We start from the raw sequence: 13191 nt of genomic DNA, 5'->3' as shown, positions 1-13191 counted from the left end.
ATTAATTGATGGTCAGAAAGAACAAGCTTTACAATCGGACACACTTTCTTCCGGCGACTTTACAGGTCAATAGTCCCGGGAGAAAAGGTCCTGATCTGTAGAAACATTGCTATATTTAAGGCAAATTTCTGGTCCGGGGGGTCGTCTCTTTCCGCCCAAATGGTTCTTTCAAGTTCCCTGTGTCCGGATCCCCCGTAGAGAAGACATCCTGATTTATTTTCTTGTAATCTTATCATTCAAATGTTCTCGGGTGGGGGTTTCCGTCTTTTAACCCCCTTTTCCGGATGTGTCTTGCTTTGTTCTTTGATCTACGATTTAAGGTATGATTGGCAGATAAACAGATGTTTTAGATAAAGGTAACCGGTGTCGTATCTCTAATTCTGTTTCAAGCTTTTCTTGTAACAGTGTATAAGTCTGGAGTGAAATGTTGATTGTGAATGTGTATTCAAACGTTTAAGCTCTTAGATCAAGCGAGTAATTTATACTTTATATTTTGATTGTCTTTTAGCATTAATTTAAGTATGGCGTATACGTATAGTGTATAATAATTTTAATCTAACAATACTTTAATGGGAACTGCGAGGTGACAATTTATGTTGGGGTATCCTGACCGTAGTGAAGACCTGCCTTAGTATCAATAAGATTTTTTTTTAAAAGGGTAAAGATGTGCTATGTTGGAATCAAAAGTTAATAATTACTTGATGACATTGTGAAAAACTCCATGGATCATTCGTTCAAATACAAGGAAGTTATTCTGTGGTTTAGGGAATGATTTGGAGGGTTACCACAGTAATCATTAAATTCCAGTGTAGCAACATTGCACTTATCTGGAACACTTCACGTTCACGTTTCAGGACTGTTCATCAGTTTATTATCTACTGTAGGTTGGTTGCACCATAAACATAGGGGTGGCCTTTTTCCACTGAACAACACTTTGTGAGGTGAATGGTATAAATAAGCAGCAACTTTCTGAGTTACCACCAGTTTTCTTCAAGATCACCTACACAACATGAACAGGTTTGTGTGTATATGTCATGTCAATCTCCTCCGATTGTCCATTCTTTGTGTTGCTCTTGGTTTACATTTGATATCTTTCAAACATTTTTAAGTGTATGTGAAAGTATCTCTCGGTAACTCTCTTGAATTGTGTTCAATCTGTTTGTTACGTGATTGTTTCTGTGAATTATTTTTTCAAGTTGTTCCTATGTCTGTGTTATCTTAAATCAGATGGTTTGTGTGTGTTTCTGGGGTGTAATGAGTCAGAGTGTATTTTTTATGAATATGTTTATGCCATCCACCTGTGTGTATCATTTTGTGTGTTTTGAATATAATTTTTTTTCAGACTGATTTGTGTGTGCGCATATCTCAGATTTAATTTTATATAAATCTGTTTTTTTCTTCTATTCATGACAGCATCATGGCTTCTTCAGACACTGCAATGAAGGTGGCTGCAATGGGACGACCTTTCACCTTAGGGATGTTGTACGACGCCCGGACTGAACAGGTGGTGCCAGGTGAGAACACAAAAGGAATCACTGAGCAATTAATGAAAGTAAAATAAAGCGTCAGAATAAGCATTGCTGATAAATGAATTACAAGAAATGAAGGCGACAAACATACAAACACATCATGAATCCTGAGATAACAAATGAGTTAATAATGCATCTCTGCACCAAACTCAGTGTGAGCTCATGTCTTCACCAGGTTTGTCACTGTGGGATCCACAAGTCCTGGATACGAACACCGTGGAGACTGGAGAACCCAGCAGCCAGTTCCAAGTCCTGGCTTCAGACTCTCTTGAGTCCAAGACCTCCATGTTGGACGTTAATGCGTCTTTGAAGGCCAGTTTTCTTGGAAGTCTCATTGAAGTCAGTGGCTCTGCCAAATACCTGAATGATTACAAGAAGCTTAAGAATCAATGCAGGGCCACATTCCAGTACCAGGCAGTTGTCCTTGACCTCTTTGGGGCCGCTGGATGAAAACCAGCAGAAAATCATTGATATGAACCTCGCAACACATGTGGTCACTGGCATTGTTTACGGCGCCAACGCCTTCTTTGCCTTTGACAGCGAGAAGTTGGAGTCCAGCTCGGTCCAGAACATCCAAGGTCAGATCAAAGCAGTGATAAAAAAGATCCCTTCATTTGATGTTGAGGGTGAAGTTAAAATTGATCTGACAGAGGAGGAGAAGAATTTGACCAACAAGTTCTCCTGCACCTTCTACGGTGACGTTCTTCTGGAGAGCAACCCTGCCACATTTGAAGAAGCTGTGAAGACCTACGTGAACCTTCCTAAGTTGCTGAGAGCAAGCAAAGATAGCGTCGCTCCATTGAAGGTGTGGATGCTGCCTCTCGTCACCCTGTACCCCAAAGCTCCTGAGGTTCCAAAGAATATCAGCATTCAGTTGGCAAGGAAAGCAGAAGAGGTTATTGAAGATCTGAAGAAGTTCCAGATTAACTGCAATGAGGCTCAGTCGGAGCTTGTCTCCAAGACCTTCCCTGATCTTGGCCGCTTGCTGTTCAGATTCAATAACCTCTGTGGCTACTACGTTAAGTTTCTTCAGCGCTCTCTGTCGACCAAACTCCCCTTGATCCGTGTAGGTTCAGAAGAGGAAAAGGAGTTGATAGATCTCTTCCAGAAAAGAGACACATCACCTTTCAGTCAAGTGAAACTGAGTCAGTGGATGGACAACAAAGTCAGAGAAGTGACAGTGATGCAGTCCATCGCTGATATGATGACTGACACCAACGTGAAGCTTATAGAGAGTCAGTCAGAGTTGGACAAAGAGATTCTTGAGGCTAATGTCCATGACGCCCTCTGCTATGTCTTCACCTCCCTGGAGATTGATGACCCATGTCTGGAAGAAATGGCAAAGTACCTGGATTCAGCTGAGCCTACAGCTCAGAATGATGTGCCGTGGTACTTCTCCCCCACCGTGCTCTCCAGCATGCGGGTAAAAGCCAACAATTTCCGTGACTTAGCTGCAGCTCTGAGGGACAGCAGAGGTGTGAAGTTCTTCATGACTGCCTTGCCAAATAGCAAATACGAGGGCGCCACCATCTACCACTACCAGAGTGGTACTCTGGTGTCTGACGACTTCTCCAGACCTCCACCTCCTGACCACCCAGAGAAGGTCACAAACAAACAGGAGCTGATTTGGTGTGAGTAGTCTCTTTGTGTTTTGGATGACCCTTTTATAAAGGTGGTTTTCATGAGCCTTCACGAAAAACTAACATTATCAACCATTTCTTCTTACCAGACGCTGATGGTGACCTGACCTTCGATCTGAACACAGCCAACAATTCCATAAGTTTGTCCGACGACCATAAGAAAGACACACATGGAGAAGATCAGTCGTACCTGGATCTTCCAGAGCGCTTTGACCCGGCGCAACAGGTGATTTGCTCCAAAGGGATGACTGGTCGCTGCTACTGGGAGGTGGAGTGGCGTGACGGTGTTGAGGATGATATCGCTGTAGGGGTTGCTTACAAGAGGATTGACAGGAAAACTGACCACACTAGCTGGTTGGGAAACAGTCCTTACTCCTGGTGTTTTGGGAAAGTTACTGCTCGTGCTGTGTCATTCACAGGCCACGATAGCTATTGGACTGAAACACAACTTCCATCCACTGGCCTCAACCGATTGGGTGTGTTTCTGGACTGGCCATGTGGTACTCTGAGCTTCTACAAGGCCTCCACCACTCAGCTGACTCACTTGCACACTTTCTCAGGCAGCTTCATATCTCCAGTTTACCCAGGGTGCTACCTGAAAAATAAGCAGAACTTCATTCACTTCTGCCCAATTGAGTGAGTCAGCACCGTTAGCTAGCTACCCTGCTACCTAGCTAAGAGTGCTGTGCTTTTAAGCAAAATATAGAAGTTCTGATCTTTTGCAATAATTATCCGATTAGCTTTCCGTCAGACGTTTGAAGAGTCTGCTGGCTTATTGGCCAATTGATGTTGATCAGTTGATTAAACAACATTGAACATTTAATGAAGTACAATTTATCTCTTTGATTTGTTTGGAACTCCAGTGCAATGCAATAAAAACCATTATAATTCACTTTCTACTGTTTCCCTCTTTCTATACAACACATTCAAACACACATGACCACTCAAGATGTGTTAGTAAAACATATTATTAAAATTAAAAATTAAAATTATTAAAAAAGCAAAGGTGTGCTATGTTGGAATCAAAAGTTAATAATTACTTGATGACATTGTGAAAAACTCCATGGATCATCAGTTCAAATACAAGGAAGTTGTTCTGTGGTTTCGGGAATGATTTGGAGCAGGGGTGCCCACACTTTTTCGGTTTGCGAGCTACTTTTATAATGATCAAGTCCACAAGATCTACCTTCATCAAATTTGCGCAACCTAGCAAAGTAAGAACATACTTTACTCAGATGATTTGCACTGAATGAAGTGAATGGACTAATAATCAGTCATGATGGAAGGATGTGTGGATTTAATTATCTTCATATAAATACTGACTTACATAAATAACTAGATTCAAATAGTGCAGTCCGTGAGGAGCATATTTCCTCATAAGAAGATACTTTTCCTCTGAGAGTAACTTCCAAAAATGTCCACGAGACCCAGTCTTAAGCTCAGTGTCAGCCTGTGTTAAATCTCATCCTCCACAGCAGACAAGTGTAGGACTCATATGTACTAAGAATTGCATTGATTTCCAACTAAAAATGGTAATTCATTCGATCCCAAATGGTGCACAAAACAGTTTATATTTGTTAATTTTAAAAATGTCTGACATGAATCACACTTGTAAATGAGTTCAGATGTTGGTGTAAATGTTTATATTTTACATACACGCTTATTAACAAGAATACTGCATTTACAGAGGCGACCAGTGGATTATTTCAATTTTAAAACATCTTTATATGAAGTTTAACGAGAATAAAACTGTTAATCAGTAACTTCACATCATCATCGCTTTGTCTGATCGTCTCTGACCGTCCTTAGAATTTGTGGCTCACCTGCAAACAACTGTTTAACGTGTTTGGGACATCCAAACAAAACATTCTCCAATAGAAAAAAAAACACGTGCAACTTCAATTCAGCTTGTTGTACAAACGGTTGCTGAGGAGACACGTTTCTAACAACACCTTGCAACAGGTACACCTACGTGTATAGCTTAGATTTCCACAACAAGCGTTTTATTTCATGAAATAACTGCATGCACACAGCTAGAGGGAGTGTGTAACTAAAACTTCACCGCTGAGTGACCGGTCGTGACCAGTACCAGCTGATGGCCAGGAGGTGAGAATACTGACTGCAGCATATTTTAAAGATTCTTTAAAAAGTTAGACACAGTTATGCAACTTCTTAAGAAAAGAGTAGAGGATCTGCTGCTGAGGTCATTGAGGGAAGTTAATGCTATATAATACACACCCAAACCTCACTGACACCCATCACTCCAGCATCTACACCAAACGTCTACACAACTTTTGTAAGTTTCTTATCAGTTTTTTATTCCGTCTGATATTTCTGGTCCGTGTGGTTGTCTTCTAAATTACCCTGTATGTCAGTGCTTTCTTTTTGTCAATGTTTTAGTGTTTGTTTCTGAAGAGCAAAATGTGTGTTTGTGTCTATTTAATTCATGTGCCCGTTTGTCTATCATTGTGAGACTCTCTTTGTGTTCATGAGTGCATTGGTTCTCGTGGGTTTTTCGGCATATGTTTGTGCGGTAGTATGGTTTTATTTTTACACCCAAATATTGTGTGATAAAACGATCAAAGCACGGAGTCGCTTCCGTCGCTCCAACACGACGTCACATCCATCCCAGGTCTTATATTTCGCTTCGTGGAGAGAGATGAACAATCAAGAGTGTGTCACTGGTTGTTTTTTCGCCGCTCCAAGTAAAACAAAATACAAGCTTTACGATCGCGACCGGACACACTTTGTCCCGGCGACTGTACTGGCGATTTTCCCGTCCGGGAGGCCGTCTCTTTCCGGCCAAATGGACCTTTCAAGTTCCATGTGTCCCGATCCCCCATTGAGAGACTTCCTAATTTGTTTTCTTGTAATCTAATCATTCAAATGTTCTCGGGTGGGGGTTTCCGTCTTTTAACCCCCTTTCCTTGTGTGTCTTGCTTCGTTCTTTGTTCTACGATTTAAGGTGTGATTTGCAGATAAACAGATGTTTTAAATTACCGGTGTCGTATCTCTAATTCTGATCCAAGCTTGCCTTGAACTAGTGTGAATCAGTCTGGAGTGAAATGTTGATTGTGAGTGTGTAGTCACGTACCCGCTCTTAGATCAAGCGAGTAATTTATACTTTATATTTTGATTATCTTTTAGCATTCATTTAAGTATGGCGTATTAGTATAGTATATAATAATTTTAATCTAACAGTGAGGTGATTTTAAATGCTCCAACATCATTCTCTACAGTTTCTAAAAATCACAGATTTCCACAAAAGAAAAATCAATAAAACACATCGACAATAATTTATAACTGTATAATTCACTTTGTTTATTTTTCAAGACACAACATTTCTTATAATAGTCTGGTTCTAAATCAATGTCCCTGGGTGTTGGATTAAAATCATGTGTTCCAGAAGTCAAGGAAAATAAATGTTCAGGAAAATGTCACTTGAATTTTCAGCAAAACCTTTTACATCTGAAAGTTTCAGCTGCTCTTGAAACCAATACACAACTCAACAAATAAAGGTGTGTGTTTATATGTGTATACATTATGTGTGAGTGCATGTGTTTGGTGTTTATGTGCATGTTTATCCTGTGTGTAACACTTGTTCTTTCAGCATCATGGCTTCTTCAGACACTGCAATGAAGGTGGCTGCAATGGGACGACCTTTCACCTTAGGGATGTTGTACGACGCCCGGACTGAACAGGTGGTGCCAGGTGAGAACACAAAAAAAAATTACTGAGCAATGGCTGAAAGTAAAATAAGGCGTCAGAAGAAGCATTGCTGATAATTGAATTACAAGAAATGAAGGCGACAAACATACAAACACATCAGGAATCCTGAGATAACAAATGAGTTAATAATGCATCTCTGCACCAAACTCAGTGTGAGCTCATGTCTTCACCAGGTTCGTCACTGTGGGATCCACAAGTCCTGGATACGAACACCGTGGAGACTGGAGAACCCAGCAGCCAGTTCCAAGTCCTGGCTTCAGACTCTCTTGAGTCCAAGACCTCCATGTTGGACGTTAATGCGTCTTTGAAGGCCAGTTTTCTTGGAGGTCTCATTGAAGTCAGTGGCTCTGCCAAATACCTGAGTGATTACAAGAAGCTTAGGAATCAATGCAGGGCCACATTCCAGTACCAGGGCTCCACTGTCTTCAGGCAGTTGTCCTTGACCTCTTTGGGGCCGCTGGATGAAAACCAGCAGAAAATCATTGATATGAACCTCGCTACACATGTTGTCATTGGCATTGTTTACGGCGCCAACGCCTTCTTTGCCTTTGACAGCGAGAAGTTGGAGTCCAGTTCGGTCCAGAACATCCAGGGTCAGATCAATGCAGTGATGAAAAAGATCCCTTTATTTGATGTTGAGGGTGAAGTTAAAATTGATCTGACAGAGGAGGAGAAGAATTTGACCAACAAGTTCTCCTGCACCTTCTACGGTGACGTTCTTCTGGAGAGCAACCCTGCCACATTTGAAGAAGCTGTGAAGACCTACGTGAACCTTCCTAAGTTGCTGAGAGCAAGCAAAGATAGCGTCGCTCCATTGAAGGTGTGGATGCTGCCTCTCGTCACCCTGTACCCCAAAGCTCCTGAGGTTCCAAAGAACATCAGCATTCAGTTAGCAAGGAGAGCAGAAGAGGTTATTGAAGATCTGAAGAAGTTCCAGATTAACTGCAATGAGGCTCAGTCAGAGCTTGTCTCCAAGACCTTCCCTGATCTTGGCCGCTTGCTGTTAAGATTCAATAACCTCTGTGGCTACTACGTTGAGTTTCTTCAGCGCTCTCTTTCGACCAAACTCCCCTTGATCCGTGTAGGTTCAGAAGAGGAAAAGGAGTTGATTGATCTCTTCCAGAAAAGAGAAACATCACCTTTCAGTCAAGTGAAACTGAGTCTGTGGATGGACAACAAAGTCCGAGAAGTAACAGTGATGCAGTCCATCGCTGATATGATGGCTGACACCAACGTGAAGTTTGTACAGAGTCAGTCAGAGTTGGACAAAGAGATTCTTGAGGCTAATGTCCATGACGCCCTCTGCTATGTCTTCACCTCCCTGGAGATTGATGACCCATGTCTGGAAGAAATGGCAAAGTACCTGGATTCAGCTGAGCTTACAGCTCAGAATGATGTGCCGTGGAACTTCTCCCCCACCGTGCTCTCCAGCATGCGGGAGAAAGCCAACAATTTCCGTGACTTAGCTGCAGCTCTAAGGGACAGCAGAGGTGTGAAGTTCCTCATGACTGCCTTGCCAAATAGCAAATACGAGGGCGCCACAATCTACCACTACCAGAGTGGTACTCTGGTGTCTGACGACTTCTCCAGGCCTCCACCTCCTGACCACCCAGAGAAGGTCACAAACAAACAGGAGCTGATTTGGTGTGAGTAGTCTCTTTGTGTTTTGGATGACCCTTTTATAAAGGTGGTTCTCATGAGCCTTCACGAAAAACTAACATTATCAACCATTTCTTCTTACCAGACGCTGATGGTGACCTGACCTTCGATCTGAACACAGCCAACAATTCCATAAGTTTGTCTGACGACCGTAAGAAAGCCACACATGGAGAAGATCAGTCGTACCCGGATCTTCCAGAGCGCTTTGACCTGGTGCCACAAGTGATTTGCTCCAAAGGGATGACTGGTCGCTGCTACTGGGAGGTGGAGTGGAGTGACGGTGTTGAGGATGATATCGCTGTAGGGGTTGCTTACAAGAGGATTGACCGCACTAGCTGGTTAGGAAACAGTCCTTACTCCTGGTGCTTTGGGAAAGTTACTGCTCGTGCTGTGTCATTCACAGGCCACGATAGCTATTGGACTGAAACACAACTTCCATCCACTGGCCTCAACCGATTGGGTGTGTTTCTGGACTGGCCAGGTGGTACTCTGAGCTTCTACAAGGCCTCCACCACTGAGCTGACTCACTTGTACACTTTCTCAGGCAGCTTCATAGCTCCAGTTTACCCAGGGTGCTACCTGAAAAATAAGCGGGGCTTCATTCACTTCTGCCCATGTGAGTGAGTCAGCACCGTTAGCTAGCTACCCTGCTACCTACCTTACAGTGCTGTTCTTTTAAGCAAAATATAGAATTTGTGATCTTTTGCAATAATTATCCGATTAGCTTTCCGTCAGACGTTTGAAGTGTCTGCTGGCTTATTGGCCAATTGATGTTGATTGTGATGTCATTGATCAGTTGATTAAACAACATTGAACATATAATGAAGTAGAATTTATCTCTTTGATTTGTTTGGAACTCAAGTGCAATGCAATAAAAAACATTATAATTCACTTTCTACTCTTTCCTTCTTTCTATACAACACATTCAAACACACATGACCACTGAAGATGTGTTAGTAAAACATATTATTAAAATTAAAAATAAAATTATTAAAAAAGCAAAGGTGTGCTACTTTGGAATCAAAAGTTAATAACTTGATGACATTGTGAAAAAACTCCATGGATCATCAGTGCAAATACAAGGAAGTTGTTCTGTGGTTTCGGGAATGATTTGGAGCAGGGGTGCCCACACTTTTTCGGTTTGCGAGCTACTTTTATAATGATCAAGTCCACAAGATCTACCTTCATCAAATTTGCGCAACGTAGCAAAGTAAGAACATACTTTACTCAGATGATTTGCACTGAATGAAGTGAATGGACTAATAATCAGTCACGATGGAAGGATGTGTGGATTTAATTATCTTCATATAAATACTGACTAACATAAATAACTAGATTCAAATAGTGCAGTCCGTGAGGAGCATATTTCCTCATAAGAAGATACTTTTCCTCTGAGAGTAACTTCCAAAAATGTCCACGAGACCCAGTCTTAAGCTCAGTGTCAGCCTGTGTTAAATCTCATCCTCCACTGCAGACAACTGTAGGACTCATATGTACTAAGAATTGCATTGATTTCCAACTAAAAATGGTAATTCATTCGATCCCAAATGGTGCACAAAACAGTTTATATTTGTTAATTTTAAAAATGTCTGACATGAATCACACTTGTAAATGAGTTCAGATGTTGGTGTAAATGTTTATATTTTACATACACGCTTATTAACAAGAATACTGCATTTACAGAGGCGACCAGTGGATTATTTCAATTTTAAAACATCTTTATATGAAGTTTAACGAGAATAAAACTGTTAATCAGTAACTTCACATCATCATCGCTTTGTCTGATCGTCTCTGAGCGTCCTTAGAATTTGTGGTTCACCTGCAAACTACTGTTTAGCGTGTTTGGGTTTGAGCGTATTCTAATTATATTTGTGAGATAAAGGTAATTTACAAATAGTCATCATGTGATGGTGTATCAATACAAGTGTGTTTTAAGGATGTATCCTCGATCACATGATCATATGAGGAAAACCGGCGTTTGTTGCTTTCATTGGAACCTGCAGCTTCACTTTGATGGAACTGACGTGATGTTTGTGTGACTCTCGTAGAGAAGAACCTGAAGCGATCAAACGCGCATTATTTTGTTCGATATATTATAAAAAAAAAAAAAGCTTATAATTGTATATTGTTTTTCTGAATTGCGTAAAATTACTGTCGGGAAGTCCGCACATTTTGCTCTTTTTTTTCTCGATTCATATGAACTTTGACGTGCGTTCACTGGAAGAGGCGAGAGCTCAGATTGGCTGCTGTATATGTCAATCAAATTTTTAACCAATCGGTGCAATAACCATTCGATTGACATGCACAGCACTAAATCTAAGCTCTGTTCACTATTTTCTTCTATCATGTTTTATTAAATCAGCCGATCTACTAGAGACAGCTTCGCGATCGACGTATTGGAACCCCTGATTTGGAGGGTTACCACAGTAATCATTAAATTCCAGTGTAGCAACATTGCATTTATCTGGAACACATAACTTTAAAACTTCTATTCCGGCGACTTCATTTGTATCCCAACCTTAATTATTATTGTCATCGCTTTCACAATCCTGAATCATGGGCATTGGCATCACCAACTTCACCATCAGCTTGACCGCCAATGGTAAGTAAGCAAGTAAGTAATTTTTATTTGTATGGCGCTTTTCCAGACCAGGGTCACAAAGCCATTAAAGTAGTGAGTTCTTCATAAGATTGGTAAAAGGCGATCCCAGGTTCAGGTTCTGGCGTGGAGAGAGATTCTTATTCTCTATCTGAGTACAAGTAGAACCTTGAGGTACAATACATTGATGACACATCTGTACATCTGAGTCCCATTGTGTGTCTGTGTAAGATTAAGATCAAAGAACAACACAATATTTTTGATAAACAGGCTGTTCTCCTTCATATTGGTGCTCCCCCCAACCGCTTCGCTATTGGTTTACCCTGAGGCACCTCCTCATCTCTCAGAAAGCCTAATGAACTCGCCCCCCTGGGGGAGGGGGACACACACATGTTTTCTGTTTTGTCTGCCTAGGTCCTGATCACGCGATTGCTGATTGTGGGGCCTGCCGTGCGCTTCCCGTGGAGGTCCGACGGAGACGGGAAGCGTACGAGGCCTGTCGACGCACGCAGCGTCCTGGCCCGACTACGATGAGGAGGACGACTGGCGGTGTTATGAGGCTGATCTGAGGCCGTAGATGTCGAAGCGGGCGGGGGAACCGGGCTGATCCCTCGCTACCCGCTTGACGTCCTTCCGCGCATCTTCACTGCCGCCGCAAATCGCATGGAGGTCGAGCTCCCCCCAGCACCTCCACTCGCGGCACCCTGGTTTACATGCGGAGTGAAGGTCGGGCGGAATGAGGCGCGCAGGCCTGCGGTTCCGGGGGATTGTTTGTCTGCCTCTCCCATGTCTGCGGGGCCTCCCGTAGGAGCCTATGGACCCTACTGCCTTGTGGACGGGGTGGACTAGCGGCATGATGCGGATGCGGTATGTGCTGCCCTCGACCCAGGAACTCGGCTCTGGCCAAGCCGCCCTGTAGCTCTGCCTAGACCTGAAGACAGGTTGACGGCTATGTTGTTCAACAGAACCTATATGGGGGGGACGCAGGTGGTCTCCCTCGCAAACAACATGGCTCTCCTGTGCGGTGCGCTCGACAGGCTCACCGTGGACCGAAACGACCTTGGACCTTCTGAGATGGAGGAAGTCAAGAACTCGGTGGCTGCGCTCCTCAGGATGTCGCAGGCGTATGCGATCCTGGGAGGGAGACTCCGCGACACTGGACAGCTGGGCCACCGGCATCTGTGGCTAGACTTGGCCACAGCGCTGCCGGAGAAAGATCGGAGGGTACTCCTGGATGGACCAATAACAGAGGATTCTCTGTTTGGTCCGGATCTCCGGAACATCGTGGCATGCCAGGAGGCAGCGCAGCAGGAGTCGGAGCAGCTCCGGCATCACCTGCATAGGCGTGATGACGAGGCGCGACAGGGATGCAGCGCTCAGAGACGGAGATCCCGTTCGTCGGCCTCATCATCTGGTGCTGGGGTGAAGCGTCACCAGAGCCAGCCACCCCAGCAGCACCAACAACATCGGCAACAGCGGCAGCAGGCGACGAGTGAGCGTCGCTAAGATCCGCAGCAGAGTCGGTGGTCAAGGGACCGGCAGCGGCGACGACGCAGAGATGGCAAGGCATCTTATCGGGGGGAGCCCTCCTCCCCCCTATTCATTCAAGGGCATATATAAGAAATAAAACCATAGAACGTATGACGTTTCTGTGGTTCGTTCTGAGAGAGATGTTAGTAGTGTTTCCGCCTATGAGTGTGATGTATTCACAGGCGTCATTTGAAACTTTCGCCGCTAATGCTAAGCTAACATGCTCCGCCGTTCATAGACGGCGAGCGTTTCCTCTCAGAACACAGTTCGAAGGAGGTTTTTAAACCCCTTCGTCCGGGTCATGCTGAGACTGTAATAACGGAGTCTGTCCACACGAATGAGTGGCAGACTCCAACCACGTGTGTTTTGTTTCCAGACGAGCAAATGTCCGCGGGGCCGGCTTCAGCTGTGTTTACTTCCGCGTCGACAAGCGCTCGTGCCAGACAGAGCTTGACAGCTGATGATGTAAGTGGAACTAGTCCGGACATGTCTATGTTGACCGGAG

At 43.6% G+C, this 13191-nt stretch overlaps 1 protein-coding gene and 1 pseudogene across 2 annotated transcripts; both read left to right on the top strand.

The window, feature by feature from the left end:
- Positions 1 to 914: 914 nt before the first annotated feature.
- On the top strand, positions 915 to 4061 carry LOC148085830 (stonustoxin subunit beta-like; annotated as a pseudogene). The gene is made up of 4 exons (XR_015710446.1): positions 915 to 1017; positions 1414 to 1514; positions 1705 to 3160; positions 3259 to 4061. The product of XR_015710446.1 is annotated as a stonustoxin subunit beta-like (transcript).
- A 2722-nt stretch (positions 4062 to 6783) lies between these two features.
- Positions 6784 to 9448, top strand: LOC148085829 (neoverrucotoxin subunit alpha-like). The gene is made up of 3 exons (XM_087782778.1): positions 6784 to 6880; positions 7072 to 8544; positions 8643 to 9448. The coding sequence occupies exons 1-3, from the start codon at positions 6784 to 6786 to the stop codon at positions 9179 to 9181; spliced, it is 2109 nt and encodes a 702-aa protein (XP_087638904.1). The 3' UTR covers positions 9182 to 9448.
- Positions 9449 to 13191: the final 3743 nt, after the last annotated feature.

The sequence above is a fragment of the Callionymus lyra genome, chromosome 2 (assembly GCF_982586985.1).
Source record: "Callionymus lyra chromosome 2, fCalLyr1.hap1.1, whole genome shotgun sequence".
Classification (NCBI taxonomy): domain Eukaryota; kingdom Metazoa; phylum Chordata; class Actinopteri; order Syngnathiformes; family Callionymidae; genus Callionymus; species Callionymus lyra.
Note: the sequence above shows the minus strand (reverse complement) of the source record. Positions and strands in the feature narration are given on the sequence as shown.

Bases quoted from the DNA above. Each gene is read 5' to 3' on its own strand.
- LOC148085829 (XM_087782778.1), top strand. From the start codon at position 6,784: ATGGCTTCTTCAGACACTGCAATGAAGGTGGCTGCAATGGGACGACCT. The intron at 6,881-7,071 runs GTGAGAACACAA...TGTCTTCACCAG, and splicing joins GACTGAACAGGTGGTGCCAG to GTTCGTCACTGTGGGATCCA. The intron at 8,545-8,642 runs GTGAGTAGTCTC...TCTTCTTACCAG, and splicing joins CAAACAGGAGCTGATTTGGT to ACGCTGATGGTGACCTGACC.